Raw genomic sequence first — 18,363 nt, 5'->3', positions numbered from 1 at the left:
TGGCAATCTTTAAACCCCCGTAACTCTACAAAAAATGATCACAGGTAAAATATCTTTTCAAACTTGAGCTCAGGACAAAAATACCTTTCGAATGATATAAAAATATTCCGTCAAAAATGGCTAGTTAAAAAATCGAAATTTGTCTGATGAAAAAAAACCCACCCCGAGCACAAATATTCCGTTACTTTCGTTACGAAAGTCGGAACAATAATGTATATAAATAGTTGTCGTGACAGAACAATTTATCTCGAATTAAATCTTAAATAAGTGGACAGAATGTGAGTAGAGTGTTTGCCACCAACTTGACAGTGGTGTGACAGGTCGTCAGCGACCTTAATCTTAAGCATGAAATGATTGAGTGATTTAAATAGGACATAACAAAATGCAAAGAATTGACACTGTACCACAAGTATCTTCAGTTATAAAAGTTCAACTGGTTCCTCAGTGAAAGAGGAAGTGTTCAAAATTATGCCTTTTCAAATTTCACGTCTCTTCTGTGTTCATATGGCCTGATATGTTATAGCATAGCGTTTAAATCTTTTATCAGTGGAATTTTCTTAGAAGAAGTCATAACGTGTCCAGCAAACGTTACATCTCTTATAAGAATATATGCATCAAATATATGATAAAGCCTAGTTTGTACCTCAGCCTCGCGTCTCTTCATAGCCAACATAGAGTGGAAATTGCGTCCATGGACTCGAACAATCCATCGTCAAACTAAAAATTATAATTTTTTTTTGAATTTTGATCAAAGAGTACATTTAATCAAAGAGGAGTAACTTGTTATCAGGTTTCGCAGGTTTCGAGTTTGATTTAAATTTTTTTTGTAAAAATACAAAATAGTTTTTTGTTTTCAAAGTAGAAAACAACATTTTAAAGGTCTTCAAATTTCGTAGAAAAAATACGCATAAAGAAAATTGGTAATTTTTTCTATTCTGCTGGATAATCTGAAAATTGACCTCATCTCTCGACCTTATTAAAAGTCTTCATTTCTTTCATTGACACGATACCAAACAAAAGCAATTTGTTTTCAGGCTTTGATTGTCGGTTCTTTGAATAGCACCTATTCTTACCATGCGTCGATCTTGAAAAAAGTGTAAAATACTATTGTTTTTTCAGTAAAATTATATTTAATTTTATTTCATTATTGCTACAAACGTATCCTCTTCTTTGTTAATTGAAAAATTTTTGAGGAGAGGTTTCTTTCGAAAATTGAAAACTTTTCAAAATAATTGTGTTGATTATTGTATCCATTTCTCTGTTGATTATACATGTATTATCATAAATATGGCAAAAAAACGCCGCAGTACTAGTTGAAAATACAAATTAAAGCCATTTTTGCCTAAAATGTAACAGATTTTGTTTTTAAAGAGGAGTAATTTGTTTTCTGATTTTACATATGATTACAAAAGTGAGCTAGAGAGCGCAGTGTCATTGTATACTTTTTTTTCTAACCTCTGTTGCTCTGTTGGTGGCTAGTCTGTGCCGGTTATCAAGCGACGGTCGCAGAGATGGAAGAACGTGAGACACCTAATCTACAGGATAGAGGTTCAAACAACTTGGAGGTTCAATACTGCACTTAGTACTAATTTTAAATAAGTTTTTATTTGGTTGCGTTTTTACTGCATAGCACCAGCTATTTATTGCCATATGTAGCTGCTTTTTGGTGACTAGTGTGATCAACGCTTCAAGAGACCATAGTGTAGATGGGAAGAAGTGAGACTCTAAGTTGCAAAGTCGAAGGTTCGAATCCGGCATAGTAAAAAGGTTGTTATTTAAGATGTTGTGTATTGATTTAGGAAACTATAAATCAAACCGATAAAAAGAATTGGGGGTTACCAATGTTAGACTCTTTTTCACTCGATCTAAGTAATAGCCTTCACATTGCGTTCATTGACGCTTGATTCTAGAGGAGTAACTTGTGTTCAGTTTTAAATGTGACTTTCTCTTCTCTTACTATGCAGCGATCTTGAAAACCTAATTCACCAAAAAAAATTATTTTTTGACTCCATTTCAATTTGAACAAAATCAATAAAAAAAATTGTGTATTCAATTTTTTAGGTGAGAGGGAATTGCTTACTTGCGAGTATAATCCAAATAATTGGCCCTCAAAATCAATTTTGATAGAAAGTGTGTAAAGGTCTTTCAGAGGATAAGTTTAGTTTTAAAACTAAACTTAAGTCCTGTCTACTTTTATATCGTCCTATATTGTCTTAGTCCGACAATTCTAAGTCCGACAATTCTTTCAGCAGTCTATACAACAAATGCTCCTAGCTGGACTGAAACAAAACGAAACTGCTCGTATCAGGGCAAAGCCTTGACTGATCCAATTGCATTTTAAGGTTTATGCAGTAGTGTCTGCTTTGAAGAGTTTTTTTTAGTTGGCTAGAAAATCACTCCAAACGCGGTGGAAAATATAAAATGACGTATTTCGCAATTAGCAAATAATTAAATAGACGAACAGGCATGCCTCAATTCAATTTGGAACGATTTCTAAAAAATACGTCGCGCGTTGAAATATATATATTTTTGCTCGCTTCTTACGCAAAATGGAGTTTACTTCTGATCTTACATAGATTGCTACAAGAACTTCACGGAAAATTGACTTCCAGATTATGGTGACGTACTTTTTTTACAGTTAAACTTTTTCCCAGGCGTGTCTAAATTAGATGAAAAAGTTTGGGCAACATTCAAGCATAACATTATTAGAGACTGTCATGACTTGTATTTGCGAAACGATTTTATGTTGCTCGCTTACACCTTCGAAAATGTTCGAAATCTTTTAAAGGTAAGTACAATTTAGATCTCTGTCCTTTTTACGCCTCGCCCAAAATTAATTGGAACGCTATGGATAAAACAATTGGCGCCGAATTTCAGTTTCTAACTAATATAAATATTTTTCTGTTTTACAAACTAATTATTCGCGGTGGTCTTAATAGTGTTGGTAAAAAGCGCTAATTCGAAGCAACTAATCGTTAATTCCCTAATTGTGATGCAAAAAACTATCAAACTCTGGTTTGTTTTGGAGGTTGTGAGCTTATATCGTGGAACGATGATGAGAAAAATGCCAATTGGAGGATTCATGTGGGTTAAAAAAAGTTTGGAAGATATTTTATAGATCTCAACTGATTCTAAAAAAATACTTTTTGCAATGTGTGACATACATCATCCAGAGAGCGTACATGATGCATACAACAAGCATCCTCTAGCGCCAGAAAAATTAATATTCTCTGATGCATTTCTTTCAACCTATCAGAGAAAACTTACCAATCCCGTAGGTGTACGCGAAAGAAAATTGTAATTATTTTTTGACAAAAGATTACATTTGCCATCATTTGATGCTTCAATTCTTTGTTCGACAATTTCTAAAGCTTACAAAATTTAACAGAGTTCACCAATTTCAACAAACGCGATTCTTGAAATCCTAATTTGAATTGAATAAAAAACTGAAACAGCAGCCTGGTTCTTCATAAATTTAAGGTTTTTCATAAACTCTCGTTTTGGCGAAACGATGGAAAATTTGAGGCAATGAAAATCCGTGGTTTTTGTTTCAGACTAGAAACAGGCAAACTTTTATTGACACAAGTTTCAATATAATGGTTGCGTTGACAATGCTGAAGAAATCAATCAACTGCACTAAGCAGAGGAGTCATGGGGTGACAATTTTTGAGGTCTTTAAACTCCAGTTTTACAATTTCTTTTATGAAACGGTTGTTCTAATCTGCTAATGAAAAGCAAGTTTTTTGCGCAAAGATACAAAATCATTTTTTAGTGAATGAGAGCCGATGACCTTTATTTTTGGGAACTGAAAGATTTATTGGATTTTAGTTCGTATCCCCAAGACTACTTCTAGCTCAGTCAAATGAACAGAATAGTTCCCCTTAAGCTGGCCGATGAATTCAAAGAAAATTTTGTCACGGAAGCAGTGTTCCTCAAACCCGAAGCATATTCATTTGCTTACCCATTGAAGAAGAAACATTTTTATCACTCGATGAAGTTCTACAAATTGCCTTTTCACCCTTTGACAGAAAGCGATATCACTTATCTGATGGCGTAATGTTCCCTAGCTTTTAGCCACGACAACACTCGGAAAACAATTGTTGCAAGGAGCAAAATAATGAATTGTTTTAGCTTCTGAAATAGTCAAGGGTGAAAATGAAACTCTTTGCGATACCAGCGAACACTGTATTTTGAGTTCTGAAGATCTAGATTCAGATGGTTCATGCTATTAGAGCAAAGATTCCCACAAACCTCCTGACCCTGGGTTCTCACGTACTGCCGACATCGCCATTGACCATAACAAAATTTTTGATTCAAGCGCACTTGTTTTCAAGAAGCTTTTCAGGAAATGTCCTTTCTTAGAAATTGAGTTTAAAAAACAACCTCCAATTAAACATCAAGAAAAACTTAAGGTTTATGGCCTTTTATTAAAAAACATCATGGTAGTTTTAAGGCGGTGAACTTTTATTTTCTCTAGAGTTGCGGACGGGTTAGTTTCTAGTTTCAGTCAACCGAATTTGAAGAAGAATTTAACCAATCAAAAGCTTCATATATTTTGTACAAATACAAAATTATATTCACTTCAATTTCACTAATTTGATGTCATTTATTTTGAAATTACCTTGATTAATTACTTTTTTGCAAAATAAAGTTTTCATCTGCAAGTTCTTTAAGACTTTTTCGTTAATGGTGCGGCATAAAATAAACAGAGATCCTTAAAATTAGTAGTAGCCTTTTTTTGTAAATTTGTTTTGTGATTCGGTGTATGAAAATATATAACTGCCCCGGAAATTCATCCAATCAAAGGCCCTCATTTCGAGCCACGATTGCTTGTTTCTTGCTACCGGATATGTGAATAAGATCATGCCTAATCATGTTTTTCCCGCGCGGGTTAGATCGTTTTTCAAAGAGGTGAAAGTGTGACTTCACTGGAGCTTCCCTATGGAGTTATATTACTACTCTCAATACAACAATAGCTTTGGAACGATTAAAAAAATTCCATCAAAAATTTCTAACTAAAAATTGAATTATGTCTGGAGAAAAACCACACCGAGCAGATATATTTTGTCATTTGCTCCGAAAATTGTAATAAACAACAGTTTTTATTAATTTTGTCTCTGCTCCATTTCAGTTCGATGCACATACTGTTTTGTATGGTCGTAGTTCATGGTGTTTTTGTCTCTTTGTCTGCATCTATTCATCTGTCTGACTCTGTGCATGTGCGAGTGTGTCTATATGGCTGAAAATGTGTCGTACGACTCCTGAGTGATTGACAGCTCCAGAGTGTGAGTGGACTGGGTGTGTCTAAGGGTGTGCACCAGCTGATTAATCCATTTGTTCAATGCTCTCCGGTAGTGTGGGTTCAACAGGGCATACAGCAGCGGATTCAGCGCACAGTTCGTATACCCTTCACACAAAACAGCCTTACACATCATATCATTAATGTCCTCGTATATACAAAAAATTCAATCGTATAGATACAGTCACATGCTACACACGTAAGGAACATATGAACGCATCAGCAAAAAACAGAAGAAAAAAGAAATAATTTGAGCGCAACCTTCAGGTTCTGCCCCCCCCCCCCCCCGCGCAATCAACCCCCCCTCCCTAAATCCGCCCCTGGTTCACGTTCTTTTAAAACATATATCCTTTCCATTTTTTAATCATTGCTATTTGCGCGAATAGTGATTTTGCTTTTTAAATTTGTTTGTGGCTCAAAACACCTGACAAATAAGTTGGTCCGGCTGATCGATTACATTTAAAATGAGCTTCACATTACATCATACTTTAAAATCCGAATTGCCTAACAGCCATTTGCTTGTGTTTCACCTGCGTTCAATGATAGTGGTGGGGAGGGGGGTTTGAATACTCTGCAGTACGTAGTTTGGGGGGGGGGGGTCAAAAATAAAAGGGGTGGGCATTTTTTGAACAAAAAAGTCGCTTTTTATTGCGGGGGTTCAAAATTATCAGGAGGGGGTCCGCAACTTTGGATCAATTTGATAAATATTTTGGCAAAATCAAACCAAAAACTTTCTTGAACTTAAAAATTTAGCTAACATTATAGTTATTTAATCCAGACGACATTTTTTTGCGTTGAAAAAATAGGATATACTTAACAATCTCCCCCTATGGTATAAACTTAATAATATCCACCCCTGTGATTAAATTCAGCAAATTAGCAGAGCTTTCTATTGCAAATTATAATTTTGCTGATTTCTTATTGGTAGAAAATTCGACAAATTTAATCTGCTTAGCAATCCCCCCCCCCCCCTTTTCTTGAAGGGGGATTGTTAAGTAGATCCAAAAAACAGTTTTTTTTTAGTTGGAATACCCAAAAGTGGCATACCCAAAAGTGGCAGAATTTTGTGTATAAATTTTATAGTGGCCCCAAAATTTGGGAGGGTCAGTATTCTAGGGGAGTTGGGTCTATGAAGAAGTCGATTTGTGTTGGAAGTGGGGGGGGGCTCTTTTTCCTTACCCCCCAACCGCACACAAAAATGAATTTTATAGTGTAACGAGTGATTTTACAAGGTTTATTATGAGGACCAAATATGTTTGTCGTAGCCTAATTAGTCCGTATGTCAATTTTCATAACAATCGAACAATGTGAACAAAATTTTTATTTGTAAAATTTTGCAGGTGGGGGGGGGGGGGGGAGGGGGAGGAAAAAGAGCCCCGGGGGAGAATGCATGCGGATTGAGATAGATGCCTAGTAGGGTGGTGTATTTGAAGTAGGTCGAGTCTATTTCTATAGGGGAGAAGGGCAGCTGAAGGGAGTGGACGAAGAAGAGGAATTGATCTGGGAACCAGCAGAGGAAGAATACAGTGGACACTGCGAAACACGACACTGTCACCTTCCGCAGTCCCTGCACGCGAGGGTTCCTCCTGCCGGCAACAACGCCACGGCCTCCTTCAATATAAACAACACATCGGCTCTTTTCCAGTTCCCCCCTTTCAAAATACCGGGTTTTATGTTTGTTTTACGTGTTATTAGTTATTAGTACGGTTAATGCGTGATGTTACGCTGTAAAGTATGAAGAACAAATCTGTTCACAGTTGTCGATTTGTTCACCACGCCAAATTTCATTGCATTATGACAACGTTAATTAAGCTTATCAAAATTGAATTTGAAAGGGGGACGGAACTGGAAAAGAGCCAACACATCCTATTAGATGCAGTAGCCGTTACAGTTACAGTTTTTTAAGTATTTTGCTATTAATTTACCGTACTAACAGATGGAGTTTTCAACCAAGCCCATATTGCATTGTCAACCCTTTCTATTGGATTCCGCTAAGCGTACTTAATCTCAAATGCGGACCTAATCTAGTCTCAATTGTGTATATAGTAGTTAACACTTTTGATCAAATATCAATTTGAGATCAAATAGTTATTTTGATTCCCAGTTCTATCAGCGGGTGGATGAATCCTACGACAAGGACAGCAGCTTCCACGAAATTATTAATGACAAGGACAGCAGCTTCCATAAAAACTTGGCCAGAACAGGATCTTTTTAGTGCTCTGGGAGAGCTCGGAAAATCAATTTGGTCGACCTAAAAAAAGGTCGACAAAATTTTGGACACTTTGTTTGAAAATCCGCCTCCCCCTCGAGAAAATCCTGAATCCGTCACCGTTCTCTTGCATATTTTGGTTGAATCAAAACTTGTTTCACACAGTAAGCTCAAAATGATGCTAGAATTTAAACAACGAGGGCAACTCCGAGCATAATAAAAAGTGACATTAGGCAAAGCTATAGCTAAAAACCACAAGTCGGACATATTGATCAGTTTTTAATTCTAGAAGCCGAGGAAAGATAACTCACACTGGGTAACTGGTTCAAATCTAGATCGCACACCGTCCCAATTCGGTGGCGGGTGATCAAAAGAATTAGTATGCTAGCCTTGTGTCCGCCAGAGCATTTTCCCCCCTTTTTTGCCCAAGCAAGATCCTTCGTAAAAAACAGACTTTATTTTTTCAACTTTGCGTTGATATAAATCAAATGCATTTTCTGTAAGCACCCTTGAGGGAACTGCACGATCTGAATATAATCCAGTAGACCTTCGTGGTTCGATTTAGTTATCTAACATAATCAATATGGATTCGTCGAACTGATCGAACTGACACTTTTGTAAGTTCGAAATTTGTTGAAACATGTCTTGGCTGTTCGAATTTGGTCCAAGGTCAAAACATAAGTTATGCTGGTCAACGCTAGCCGAAACGTAGATGATATGGGTCGCGCTACCTGAATCCTAAATTCGAAACCTCGATCCGGTTGTCGAGAAAAAATATTCTGAATTTTGCCGTTATTCCGACCAGCTTTCACTTATGAAAGAGCCATAGAAATTATCATCTTTAAGCTTTTGCGTTTCATACGTAAATATTGCAACTTTTAGCTATTGTTTTTCCATTCTTGCAAATTTTTATCAAATTGAAGAGCTAAAATTGGGGAAAAAATGTTTTTTTTTGTTCACTTTTTGTTCGTCTTTTTTTTGCTTTATATACCCGCATCCAAGTCTAGGCGTAAATAATCGATTATAACGGATTATTATGATAATTTTTTAACAATTATAATTGATTATAATAATCAAATTAGGTGTTTAAAGGATTATAATTGCTTATAATCGATTATAATTGATTATAGTTCTTACAAAAAAACCTTAGAATCAATTATAATCGATTATAATCTCTTTTTTTGCCAAAATTTTGTCAATTCAAAACTATATTCGAATTATTTCTGATGGGTTATTATTTTTGTGTCAATAAGAAAATTTCTAAAAGAGAGATCTCTTGAACACTTTGGTTCATCTGAACACAAAGTCTTACCTCGAAACAAAAGTTTCATAGAGATCCTTTCATACTAGTGGAAAAATTCCCGCGGTAGATGAAAAACAAATCTTCCGAATTACCCATGAAACTAAATCAATTTGCTGATGTTTTGGTGTTAAAAAGCTTAAAATGTGCATCACAAAACAACTCTAATGGGGAAGAAATGAAAACAAAACCTTATAAAATTTTTTCCTCATTTTTTATAGGAACCAACGTCTACAAAAACATAAAATATAAGCAATTTAGATGCAACTTCGAAGACAAAGTGAACAAACAAAAGGGATTATAATCAATTATAATCGATTCTAATGGATTTTTGTGCAAAACTAATGCAAAACTAATGAAAACTAATGATTGATCATAATTATATCAAAAAATGGATTATAATTAATCATAATTTGATATTAAAAAGAGAGATTATAATCAATTATTAATTGATTAAAATCGATTGTTTCTCAATTTTAGTAAGACTGGTACTAAAATCGTTAAGTAAAATCGCTAATGTTGTCTCAAAAATGTGTGGCTCTTAAACAGCTAACGTCTTTTGCTTCTCTTTTGTGTTCCGCAGCCACTAAAGGGCTATATTTTCGGTTTTCGGTTTTTTCTTTAACTTAATGACAGACTTGAATTTATCCCAACGAATGAACAATTATTGTGTCCAACTTTCAAAGAAAAAATCGTAAAAGTATTACTTGAGGTGTGTCTTGTTGGGGTTAAAAAACAATAATTGGTACAACTGTCTCAGTTTAATTGGTACTAACAGTGGGAGAAATAACAAACAAAGTTTCCAAGTTTCCAAGTAAATATAAGTTTCCATTGTAGTCCCCCTCCCCCAGTAAATTATGGCGCAGTTTCAATTGCGCAGGAAATTTTGGAAAAACAATTTGCGGCGATTTAGCTGTATCACAAGACAGCCATCATATGGGAGAAACACAAAACTTGCTATGCAACAGAAGGCAGAGTGGATTACTGAAAACTTAATATGATAATCTCACTGTCTTAAATAGACCGTCAGTGTGAGGATGAATTTAAGAGATGCGGAATGATGATGCCATATGGTCTTGCCTGCTAGTTGTGTTGTAGAAGCAGTGCTGGTGCTGCTGTCCGTCGGGGGTAGGGGTGGGGGTGGGGGGATGTTGATGGCGCGTATGCTGACAGTCATTTGTATGTACGCATAAAACATGAAGAAGGTGGGGAGTGTCAGTTGGCCTACGAGGGACCAGTAGCCTGCCCAGGTGACGAAGCCGGAGTTGAAGGTGATAACACAGTAGTCCTCTTCCGCCTGGTAGAAGAACACGTCGAACAGCACAGCTGCCAACACACAAACTGTTAAGTAGAGTTTTATTATGGTTTACGGAGGAGTGTATTGGATAATAAGCTACCTTGTCAGAAACGGTGAAACTTTTAAAATAGCGATAGAAATTGGTGCCTATTATACAAAAGAGTAGTTTTAGCAGAGAAACAGTAGACTGAATTATTCAAGGAAGGCCATATGGTGATATCCGCTGCCGGAACTTCCCTTAAACATTTAGAAACTTTTTTCGCGACATCAAAATTTTCGAAAACACGCCCTTACTGACAAAAATGAAATGCAATCGATTGCAAACAGATAATGTAGCAGATGTCTAAAAAAAATTGATTTATATCGACGTTAAATCGATTTACTTTGATACAAAAATTTAGGTTAAAAATTAATGTCAACCGATTCTAAATCGACTTAAATATTTTTCGTCAACCTTTCTTGGTTTCTTTTTCCAACGGATTTTAGCAACAAAAATCGATTGACATCGACTTTTAACAATATTTTTGTCTAGTCATTTTATGCAGATTGTACACAAATTATATTCAGACTTTCAATTGAGTATCAAACAGTAGAGGAATAGTGGAATTGAAATTTTAGCGTTTGCTTTTGAAGTTTGGCCTGGAAATAAACTATGAGAACAACTAATACCTAAAATTTCTGCAAGAGATAATGAAAATTTCTATTTGGTGGATTTTTCAAAATAATTGTTATTTATCAAACAAAAATGAGCTTAGAAAGTTGATAACGAAATTGATATTTGAAAAAATTTTGCGTTGTTTTACTTCTCATTTACCGCAGAAACCCTTAGTTTTGCACAAGTTGAAAGCAAATCTTTTAAACGCAATAGTTTGCCGTAACTTTTTCTCCTCGAGCAACTCTTGCATTCTGTAGCTCTGATGGAGGTTTTCCAAGTCCAAGTTAATTGAGTTTTTCACAATAAAGATTATCATAATTTTCACTACATTGGAGAAAACCAATTTAAATCATTTTTCATTCAATAGCATCGATTTTTTCGAAACCATAAAAATCCATTTAAACCATTCTAAATCAATTTACGTAGCTAATTGTGCTATCATAAAAGGTTTCTATACAGTTTATTATCTGTATAAAAATCGAATTAAATCAATTTCAATCTCAAGTTAATTTGTCAGTGTGGGCGTCTAAAGTCATCCTAAATTTCTACATGGTAAACCTTTTGCTTACTAAAATAACAAATTTTGACGAAAAATAAACTGAAGAGAAAAATACTAAACGGAAAATATGCTAAAGATTTGCTTAAAACATTTTCTTCGTAATCAAACCGAAAACTATTTCGATAATTTGAGTTTGGCAAGCGACACTGATCAGCTATCTGGAACCCAAAAATTAGCAACGTTAGAAATTTCAAAATGAAAGAATATTATTAAAATTAATTTGGAAATGTTTTAGACTAGGTTCAAAGTTTATTTGAAAAAAGTCTAAGTCGCTGTGATTTTTTTTGTACAGTTTCCTAATTAAAGATATTTTTGTAATGTTTTATCACGTGTGTCACTTTTTATACGCTAAATTTTTTCCTTTCGTTGTTATGAAATTGATCACATTTATACTTTTTAGTTCTTTTCTTAGAATTTTTTCGTTTTTGTTTGTTTGTGGTACATTTGTTTTGTATGTAATAAAAAAAGTTGAACAAATTTTGCCTTCTCGTCTCTTCAACCTTATTTTTGAGCTATTTTTCCTTGAGAGCTTCTTTTTCTCAATGAGTAATTTTGCTGTTTCTGCAGTATATTTAGAATTGATGTTGAGGCGCAGCCGTATTTTAGTATTTCTTTCTGATATGTTGTTTGTATGTAGTTTTTGTATACTCGTTTGAATTGCTCTGTTGAAAACATATTTCTGATTTGGTAGAGAAATGACATGAGTTTTCAGCACTGAGTTTTCTTTTTTCAGTTATACAAACAGTGAAACTCGAGCTGCAATCAATTTGATCAACTAGTTATTTTACATCATTTTCTGTTTTAATAATTTTTTTTTTGACAATATGTTGCATAGTTTTTAAAAATTTCTTTGATTTTGTTGTCCTGCATCATTGTAAGTTTTTTTGCCGCCCATGCTTTTATGTTGCTCAAATATACGTCATAAATTTGATCCATTACTTTGCCATATATATTAGTGAAGTCTGCAAAATAAGTTTTGCTGATTTTTGGAATCTCCAGAAGATCTTTGTTGTAAGATAGAAGCAGAAATTGATCTAAAAATTATCCAAGAGGGAGGACTGCCTACTGATGAGAACTTTTTATTTGACTTATTGATTACGCTTTTTTGAAAAATTTAGAAGCAAAATGTGCTCCCTCTCAACTTATTAAATGAGAGTTTTTGGAGCAGGATCCAACAGTTTACAGTATCAAATGCTACTGACAAATCAATAAGTGTACAAAACAATGTTTGCTCTGACCAGAAATCTCTCAAGTGCATCAACTGCTGATCTTTCGGACAAAAATCCTTTGTTTGATTGAAATTACCTTATTTTTGAGAGAAAAATTTCAATTTTTGTAGTAAATTCTTGTCTGAATACTCTTTTAAAGACTGACGAAGAAAATGATTGCGTTTTTAATGTGTTCAAAATCTCATTTACATATTTGTTTTTTGGAATAGTTTTAGCATTTTTAAAATATACCAGATAAGATTTTTTTTCAGAAATTCGATAAAACAAAACTGTGCAATTTGAACAGATTGCCGGGCTACTATTTAAAAAAAAAATTAGGGAATTGTAGCAATCTTGTTTTAGTTTGGCTTGTAACATTTTAACGGATTCAAAAATTTACTGATCTGTCACTTAAAAAGATAGTATGTCATCGATATTTTTTTAATCTTTTGCTTTTGCGTTCTCTTTTAAGATTTTTCAGCCAAATTGGGTCCAATTTTAAAAATCATTTTTCCTTAGCTGATCTAGTGCTCAAAAAGAATTGGTCATATTTGTCTTCAGTTTTCCTGGCCTTACCTTCATGTTAAACTCTATGAAATCTTCTGTTGCTGTTGGTTTCTTGTTGTAATTAGTAAACGAACTTCTTACCATTGATTGAATTTTGATGCGCTGAGTTTGACATAAAAAGATTTTGGTGCATCTAGGGGAATTATATATTATATATATATTAATGTGTAGATATAAATTGTAAAGAGATAATTATTTCATTCGTTGCTTGTAGCTGATTTTTGTGTTTTTTTTGTAGCTGAACTCTACTTCTTCTGTTAGCTCTGTTTCACGCGTAAATTTATGATAATCCAGTAAAATTTTCTCGCGTATTTTTTTTGTTACTCCAACTTTTGATGATACCATTTTAAAATTCACAGATTTTCATAATCAAAATCAATCAATTTTGGCAGTAGTTGATAGCGTGGCTTCTTAAACTTTTAGCAGAAATTGAATCATCATAGCTGTTTTTTTGTTCAAATTTTTTCTACCAATTTTGAGCAAAAAACAGTCGAGATGATGCGATGATGAAGCCACTCTCATAATTTCTAACAAAACTTGGTACAGATAATAACAACATGGGAAGCGATTTCCGACGAATGAAACCATTTTTGTTTAAAAATGTATAATAATTTAAAGATGAACATTGAATTAATTATTCCATTCCCCGCAGTTTTAATACAGAAATTTGGCGTTACTGATAGTTCGAACAGAATTTTTTGTGAACCTAATTTTTTGATGGACCATGTGGTCGTAAGCCAGGTGAATTGATCCACATGGTCTGACTCCAAAATCCTTTCATCCACAAGGACTAAAACCCAACGTTTCCGGTCATCTCGGTCTGAACCCGGATTTCAGTCATTACGACTTGAAATTAGATTTTCTCAGTCCACACGGGTTGAACATATCATATTTTGATCGCAAAGGTCTGAAAAAAAACGCGACCCGGGCAATGGGAATCGCTTCGTGTGAATTACAGTTATCGTGATCACAGATCAATTTGGACATAATAAATTTAGTTTTAATTCTACAGTTTAGCTAGAAAGATACAATAGTACTAGCATAGCAAGTGCTTCTTCTTGTTAATATCAGCGAAAATGTTTAAATTGTAATCGCTGATTTTTGGAGAAACATCTGAGAAATATCTGTCGAAAACGATCAAAGGTAGGTCTTTCCTGGGTTTGAGATACCTGACCCAGGTTAAATTGGAGCCAGTCGTTGTTAAATATGCAGAACTCGTATTATTGTCAATGGAAGAGTGTAGGTTATAGTGACAAGTACTTACGGAAGGGGGGAATGAGCCAGGCAACAGCCAACTTGGCTATCAGGAAGCGTTTGTTTGAGTACAGCCTCTTGTAGAGCATGGGGAACACGACTGCAAAGTATCTCTCTACGGCAATGACGACTAGATTGAAGATGGAGGCTGTGATGAAGACCCAGGCTGGGTAGTCGCTGCAGAAGAGCACACAAAACAGCTTCCCCATTCCCCCTGTGCCCTTCGGCTTCTCCAGTCCTGGGATACCATCACACACGGCCAACGCCAGTCCAGTCACTGTAGTGCACAACAGAACTCGGATCTACTTAGCAATCCCCCCCCCCTATTGTACCTACTAAAGAACCTCACCCCCTTTCTTGAAAAGGGGGGGGGGGAGATTGTTAAGTAGATCCCAGAACTCACATCCTCAGCAAAACACACGCAACGAAAAAAGTTGCATCAAATTGCCTCAAAAATACATTAATGCACCTTAAAAACACCTACTAATAGTTAGTGTATCTTTTTATTGCCTTAAAAATCTAAACGTGTAAAATCCTATCATTAAATTAAAATTTTACCTATCAACACCTTAAAATTTATTAATTTATTTGAAACAATAACTTTTTCGGTACCACTCAAAACGGTATATCAACATTAAAAACAATTTCAGGCTAATATAACAAAGTAGTTTTCGAGTCGATCTAGTCATAACTTCAGTAACAATGATAATTTCACACAGATATGGAACGGGGCTTCGCATTCATTCCCATGCAGAATTTTTTTTTTAATGTCGAAAATTGAAACACGTTTTTAAAAAATACATTCAATGACAAAGAAAACATTTGAACTATTTAATTTCCGCGAAAAAAGCACATTACGACGCCAAGTTCGGTTTTATAAATTAAAAAAAGTTAAGCCACTTGTTTCTGCATTCAAATACAAACTGATCTGAATATCAATTCCTTTTTTCTTGCCCCAATTGCTCTTTGTCCAATCAACTGCATGCTAGTAAGAATCAACACTCTGCTTTATAAAGCAGGTATCAACTCATTTAAGCAATTTCTTGCGAGACTTTGAAACGATTTCAACTGAATGTAAATATTTTTTGTACTTAAACCAGGCGCGGATCTAGGAATTTCTCGAGGGCGGTGGCGGACTTTAAAAAAATGTTTCACATATTTTGTCGACTTTTTTTAGGTCGACCAAATTGATTTTCTGAGCTCTCCCAAACCACTTTAAAGACCGTAAGTTGGCAGGCCAAAAAAAAACATACCAAAAAAAACAGGCCAAAAAAGGCACTTTTAGGCTTTTTTGGAAAATCTCGACCAAAAAATCGCGTTTTTTCTTTCGGCTCGCGCTCGTTCCCCCTCAAAATTAGTATAGATTGGCGCCGAGGGCACCTTTAGAAAAATTTTAAGGTCACTCAGTCAAAAATGGGTATCTCAAAATAGTACTAAGGGGCGCCCCTGCGTTAATCCAAATTGAGAAAAACGCGTTAAGAGTTTACAATTTTGTTCATTTTGTCCGGTTCATTTAAATCAGCACAAAATACATTAACTGAGCAGATTCTCGTTATGATTCTTATTTTTTGCTGAGGATGAGACGGTTAGTTTGAGTGATAGTGATGTAAGTACTGACATAAGTCCACTAATGCGAGGTTAGTGATGATGTAATTGGCCGAGTTCCTGGGTACTCTTTTGGCGAGGAAGAAGAAGATGGAGAGGGAGTTGCCACAGAGGCAGAAACAGATAATGGCCCAGAGCACCACCAGCTCTCCAGCGGGTTTGTCGGTAGACGAACAATGCTCGTGTTCATGCCGACCTGGACCGTGCACAGCAGGGGATGCAGAGGTCACATTACTTGTAGAAGTGACCACCCCAGTACTTTACAGTATACAGTCCACTACGCATACATCTGTTGCAATTTAAGTTGTAATAATCTATTTTAATCAGTAATTGGTATAGGGCGTATGGTGGGCTTCAACCTCATTAAGTCGATTGCGATCCCATCAAAACCAAAACATTTGCAAAAAGACACGAACATACACATTATACTCGCATAAAGGTTTTTTTTCTATTTTATTGCAGCTATGACTAGCCAATCAAGTTTCGCCTCACTAAATTTTTTATTAGAATTGTAAAGCAATATATTGTGCCACTCAATTTAAGCATAATTATTTAACTATTGAAACATTATTATACTCTTTTTAAACTTTTACATAAGATAAGAGGCTGATTTTAATAAAAACTTTATCAGCGATTGACCCAATAACTCATACTCAGTCAAACCGTTTTTGAGAAAAACGTTTTTTAATTATAAAGTTCTGAGCCTTATCCGGCTAGCGTAAAGAAATACTTAGTTTTCTTCGGCCAAAACTTTCAAAACGCCCAAGAATTAAATTTTGACAGGTTTTCTCAAAAATATTGCTGCGGTGCAGACATTTTTGCAAAAGTGGGTCTTATGGTGCTTTTAAAAAAGCTTGGAACATGAATATGGTGGGGCAAAAATTGACAAAACTTTCGCAAATATTCGAAGTCACTTCAAATTGAAAATTCAAAATCATTTCAGTCTAAAAAAATGCGTTAGAAGATGAGAAAATCATTCTGTGCATGAAACTGATTTTGGGGGTTGATGGCTGAAAAATTGAAGAAAAAGTCTCAAAGGGAGCAAATTTCTGCTTAAAAATGGACACAATTTTGGAAAAAAAAACATCAAAAACTGGTCTCTATAATTTTTTCAAAATGAAATTGTATGCAATTTTTTAAGCATTGGGATACCAATGCAGGGCCGTTGAAATCGTCATGTTTTGCCCGGTAGTAAGTCTTTCTTGTTGATGTTTGATAACTAATAACAGACATGGCAATACGGGTGACTGTGTACTGCTCGAAGATGGCGGGCCAATCCATCGATATATAGTAACTTGTGGGAGTATAACAATATAAATTGCGGTGAACAAGAACAACAGTTGTATCTTTCGAAAGAGCGCAAACGAAGATCGATGCATTCGCCTAACTGACGACAAGCGTCGCTCTCTGATTGGTCCCAAACATGCGCTCAAGTTGATGTTCTATGGTGCTTATTGCCATACAAGGACAAGCCATGAAAAACACAGCAACAGCAGATCAAAATAGAATCTGATTCATGTTTGTTCGATGTGGTAATTGTGATCTACCTGATTATTCGCAAACAATAACTATTATTTTGCTAGAAATGCCAATGTCAGTGCGCGGCCAAAAAGAATAGTCGTCAGGGTTTTGAAAGGAGCAAAAACTCGAAACATACCTCAAGCCACCAGCGGATTTGGGGGAGGGGGGACGGACCCCTCAGGGATTCGACCCCCTGCCGACCAAAAGGGTCCGCCTTAGTACTAATTTACTAGCTTGAGAAATCCATTTTTGACAGACGGACCCTAAAATTTTTCCAAAGGCGCTCAAATTTATAAATTTTTGAGCGGGAAGTGCGCGCCAAAAAACGCAATTTTTTGGTTGAAATTTTCCAAAAAGCGACTGAAAACGCCTTTTCTGGCCTGTTTTTTTTTGATTTGTTCAAAATAGGGTCTTTCTAGTTTTATGGGAGCACAACGAAAAACAATTTAATCAACTTAAAAGAAAGTCTACAAAATTTTCGGCATTTTTTTGAAAATCCGCCCCCCCCCTCGTGAAAGTTCTAGATTTGCCACTGCCTCGAGCGCGGTCGAAATATATCCATATTACGTCGAACACGGTCAAAACATACCCCGAGAATCATCGAAACATGCAAAATACTTGGTCGAGCTCTGTCGAAACTTACCTCGAGCACCGTCGAAACGTACCTGGAGCAAGGCGAAACATACCTCGCGAACGGTCGGAACATACCGATCGTCCCGCGGTAAAACAAAGTAAATTACAATAATTTTTGCCAAACGTCACAAATATCTTTTTTAATGTTTTCGACTCAATTCGAAGAAGCAAAGTATTAAAAAAATGAAAAAAATTCAAAATTATTCTATTTCACAAAGCACTTAAATTGCAAATAACCGCTGCAATTTCTGATAAA

The 18,363-nt window shown here is 35.3% G+C and overlaps 1 protein-coding gene across 1 annotated transcript; it reads right to left on the bottom strand.

Annotated features, from left to right (window-relative positions):
* Nucleotides 1–9,814: 9,814 nt before the first annotated feature.
* Nucleotides 9,815–17,432, bottom strand: LOC134841848 (D(2) dopamine receptor-like). The gene is made up of 4 exons (XM_063857888.1): nucleotides 17,209–17,432; nucleotides 15,967–16,211; nucleotides 14,359–14,625; nucleotides 9,815–10,134 (listed from the first exon to the last, which is right to left on the bottom strand). The coding sequence occupies exons 1-4, from the start codon at nucleotides 17,232–17,234 to the stop codon at nucleotides 9,815–9,817; spliced, it is 858 nt and encodes a 285-aa protein (XP_063713958.1). The 5' UTR covers nucleotides 17,235–17,432.
* Between the last annotated feature and the right edge of the window lie 931 nt (nucleotides 17,433–18,363).

This window comes from Symsagittifera roscoffensis, chromosome 3, assembly GCF_963678635.1.
Source record: "Symsagittifera roscoffensis chromosome 3, txSymRosc1.1, whole genome shotgun sequence".
Lineage (NCBI taxonomy): Eukaryota > Metazoa > Xenacoelomorpha > Acoela > Convolutidae > Symsagittifera > Symsagittifera roscoffensis.
The sequence above is the reverse complement of the archived record's forward strand: the minus strand, read 5'-3'. Positions and strand labels throughout refer to the sequence as shown.

Excerpts from the sequence above, each read along its gene's own strand:
- LOC134841848 (XM_063857888.1), bottom strand. The coding sequence starts at position 17,234 with ATGGATTGGCCCGCCATCTTCGAGCA. Across the intron at positions 14,626-15,966 it reads CCTCGCATTAGTGGACTTAT|TGACTGGACTGGCGTTGGCC; the intron begins GTCAGTACTTAC and ends TGTGCACTACAG. Across the intron at positions 10,135-14,358 it reads CTGGCTCATTCCCCCCTTCC|CTGTGCTGTTCGACGTGTTC; the intron begins GTAAGTACTTGT and ends GTGTGTTGGCAG.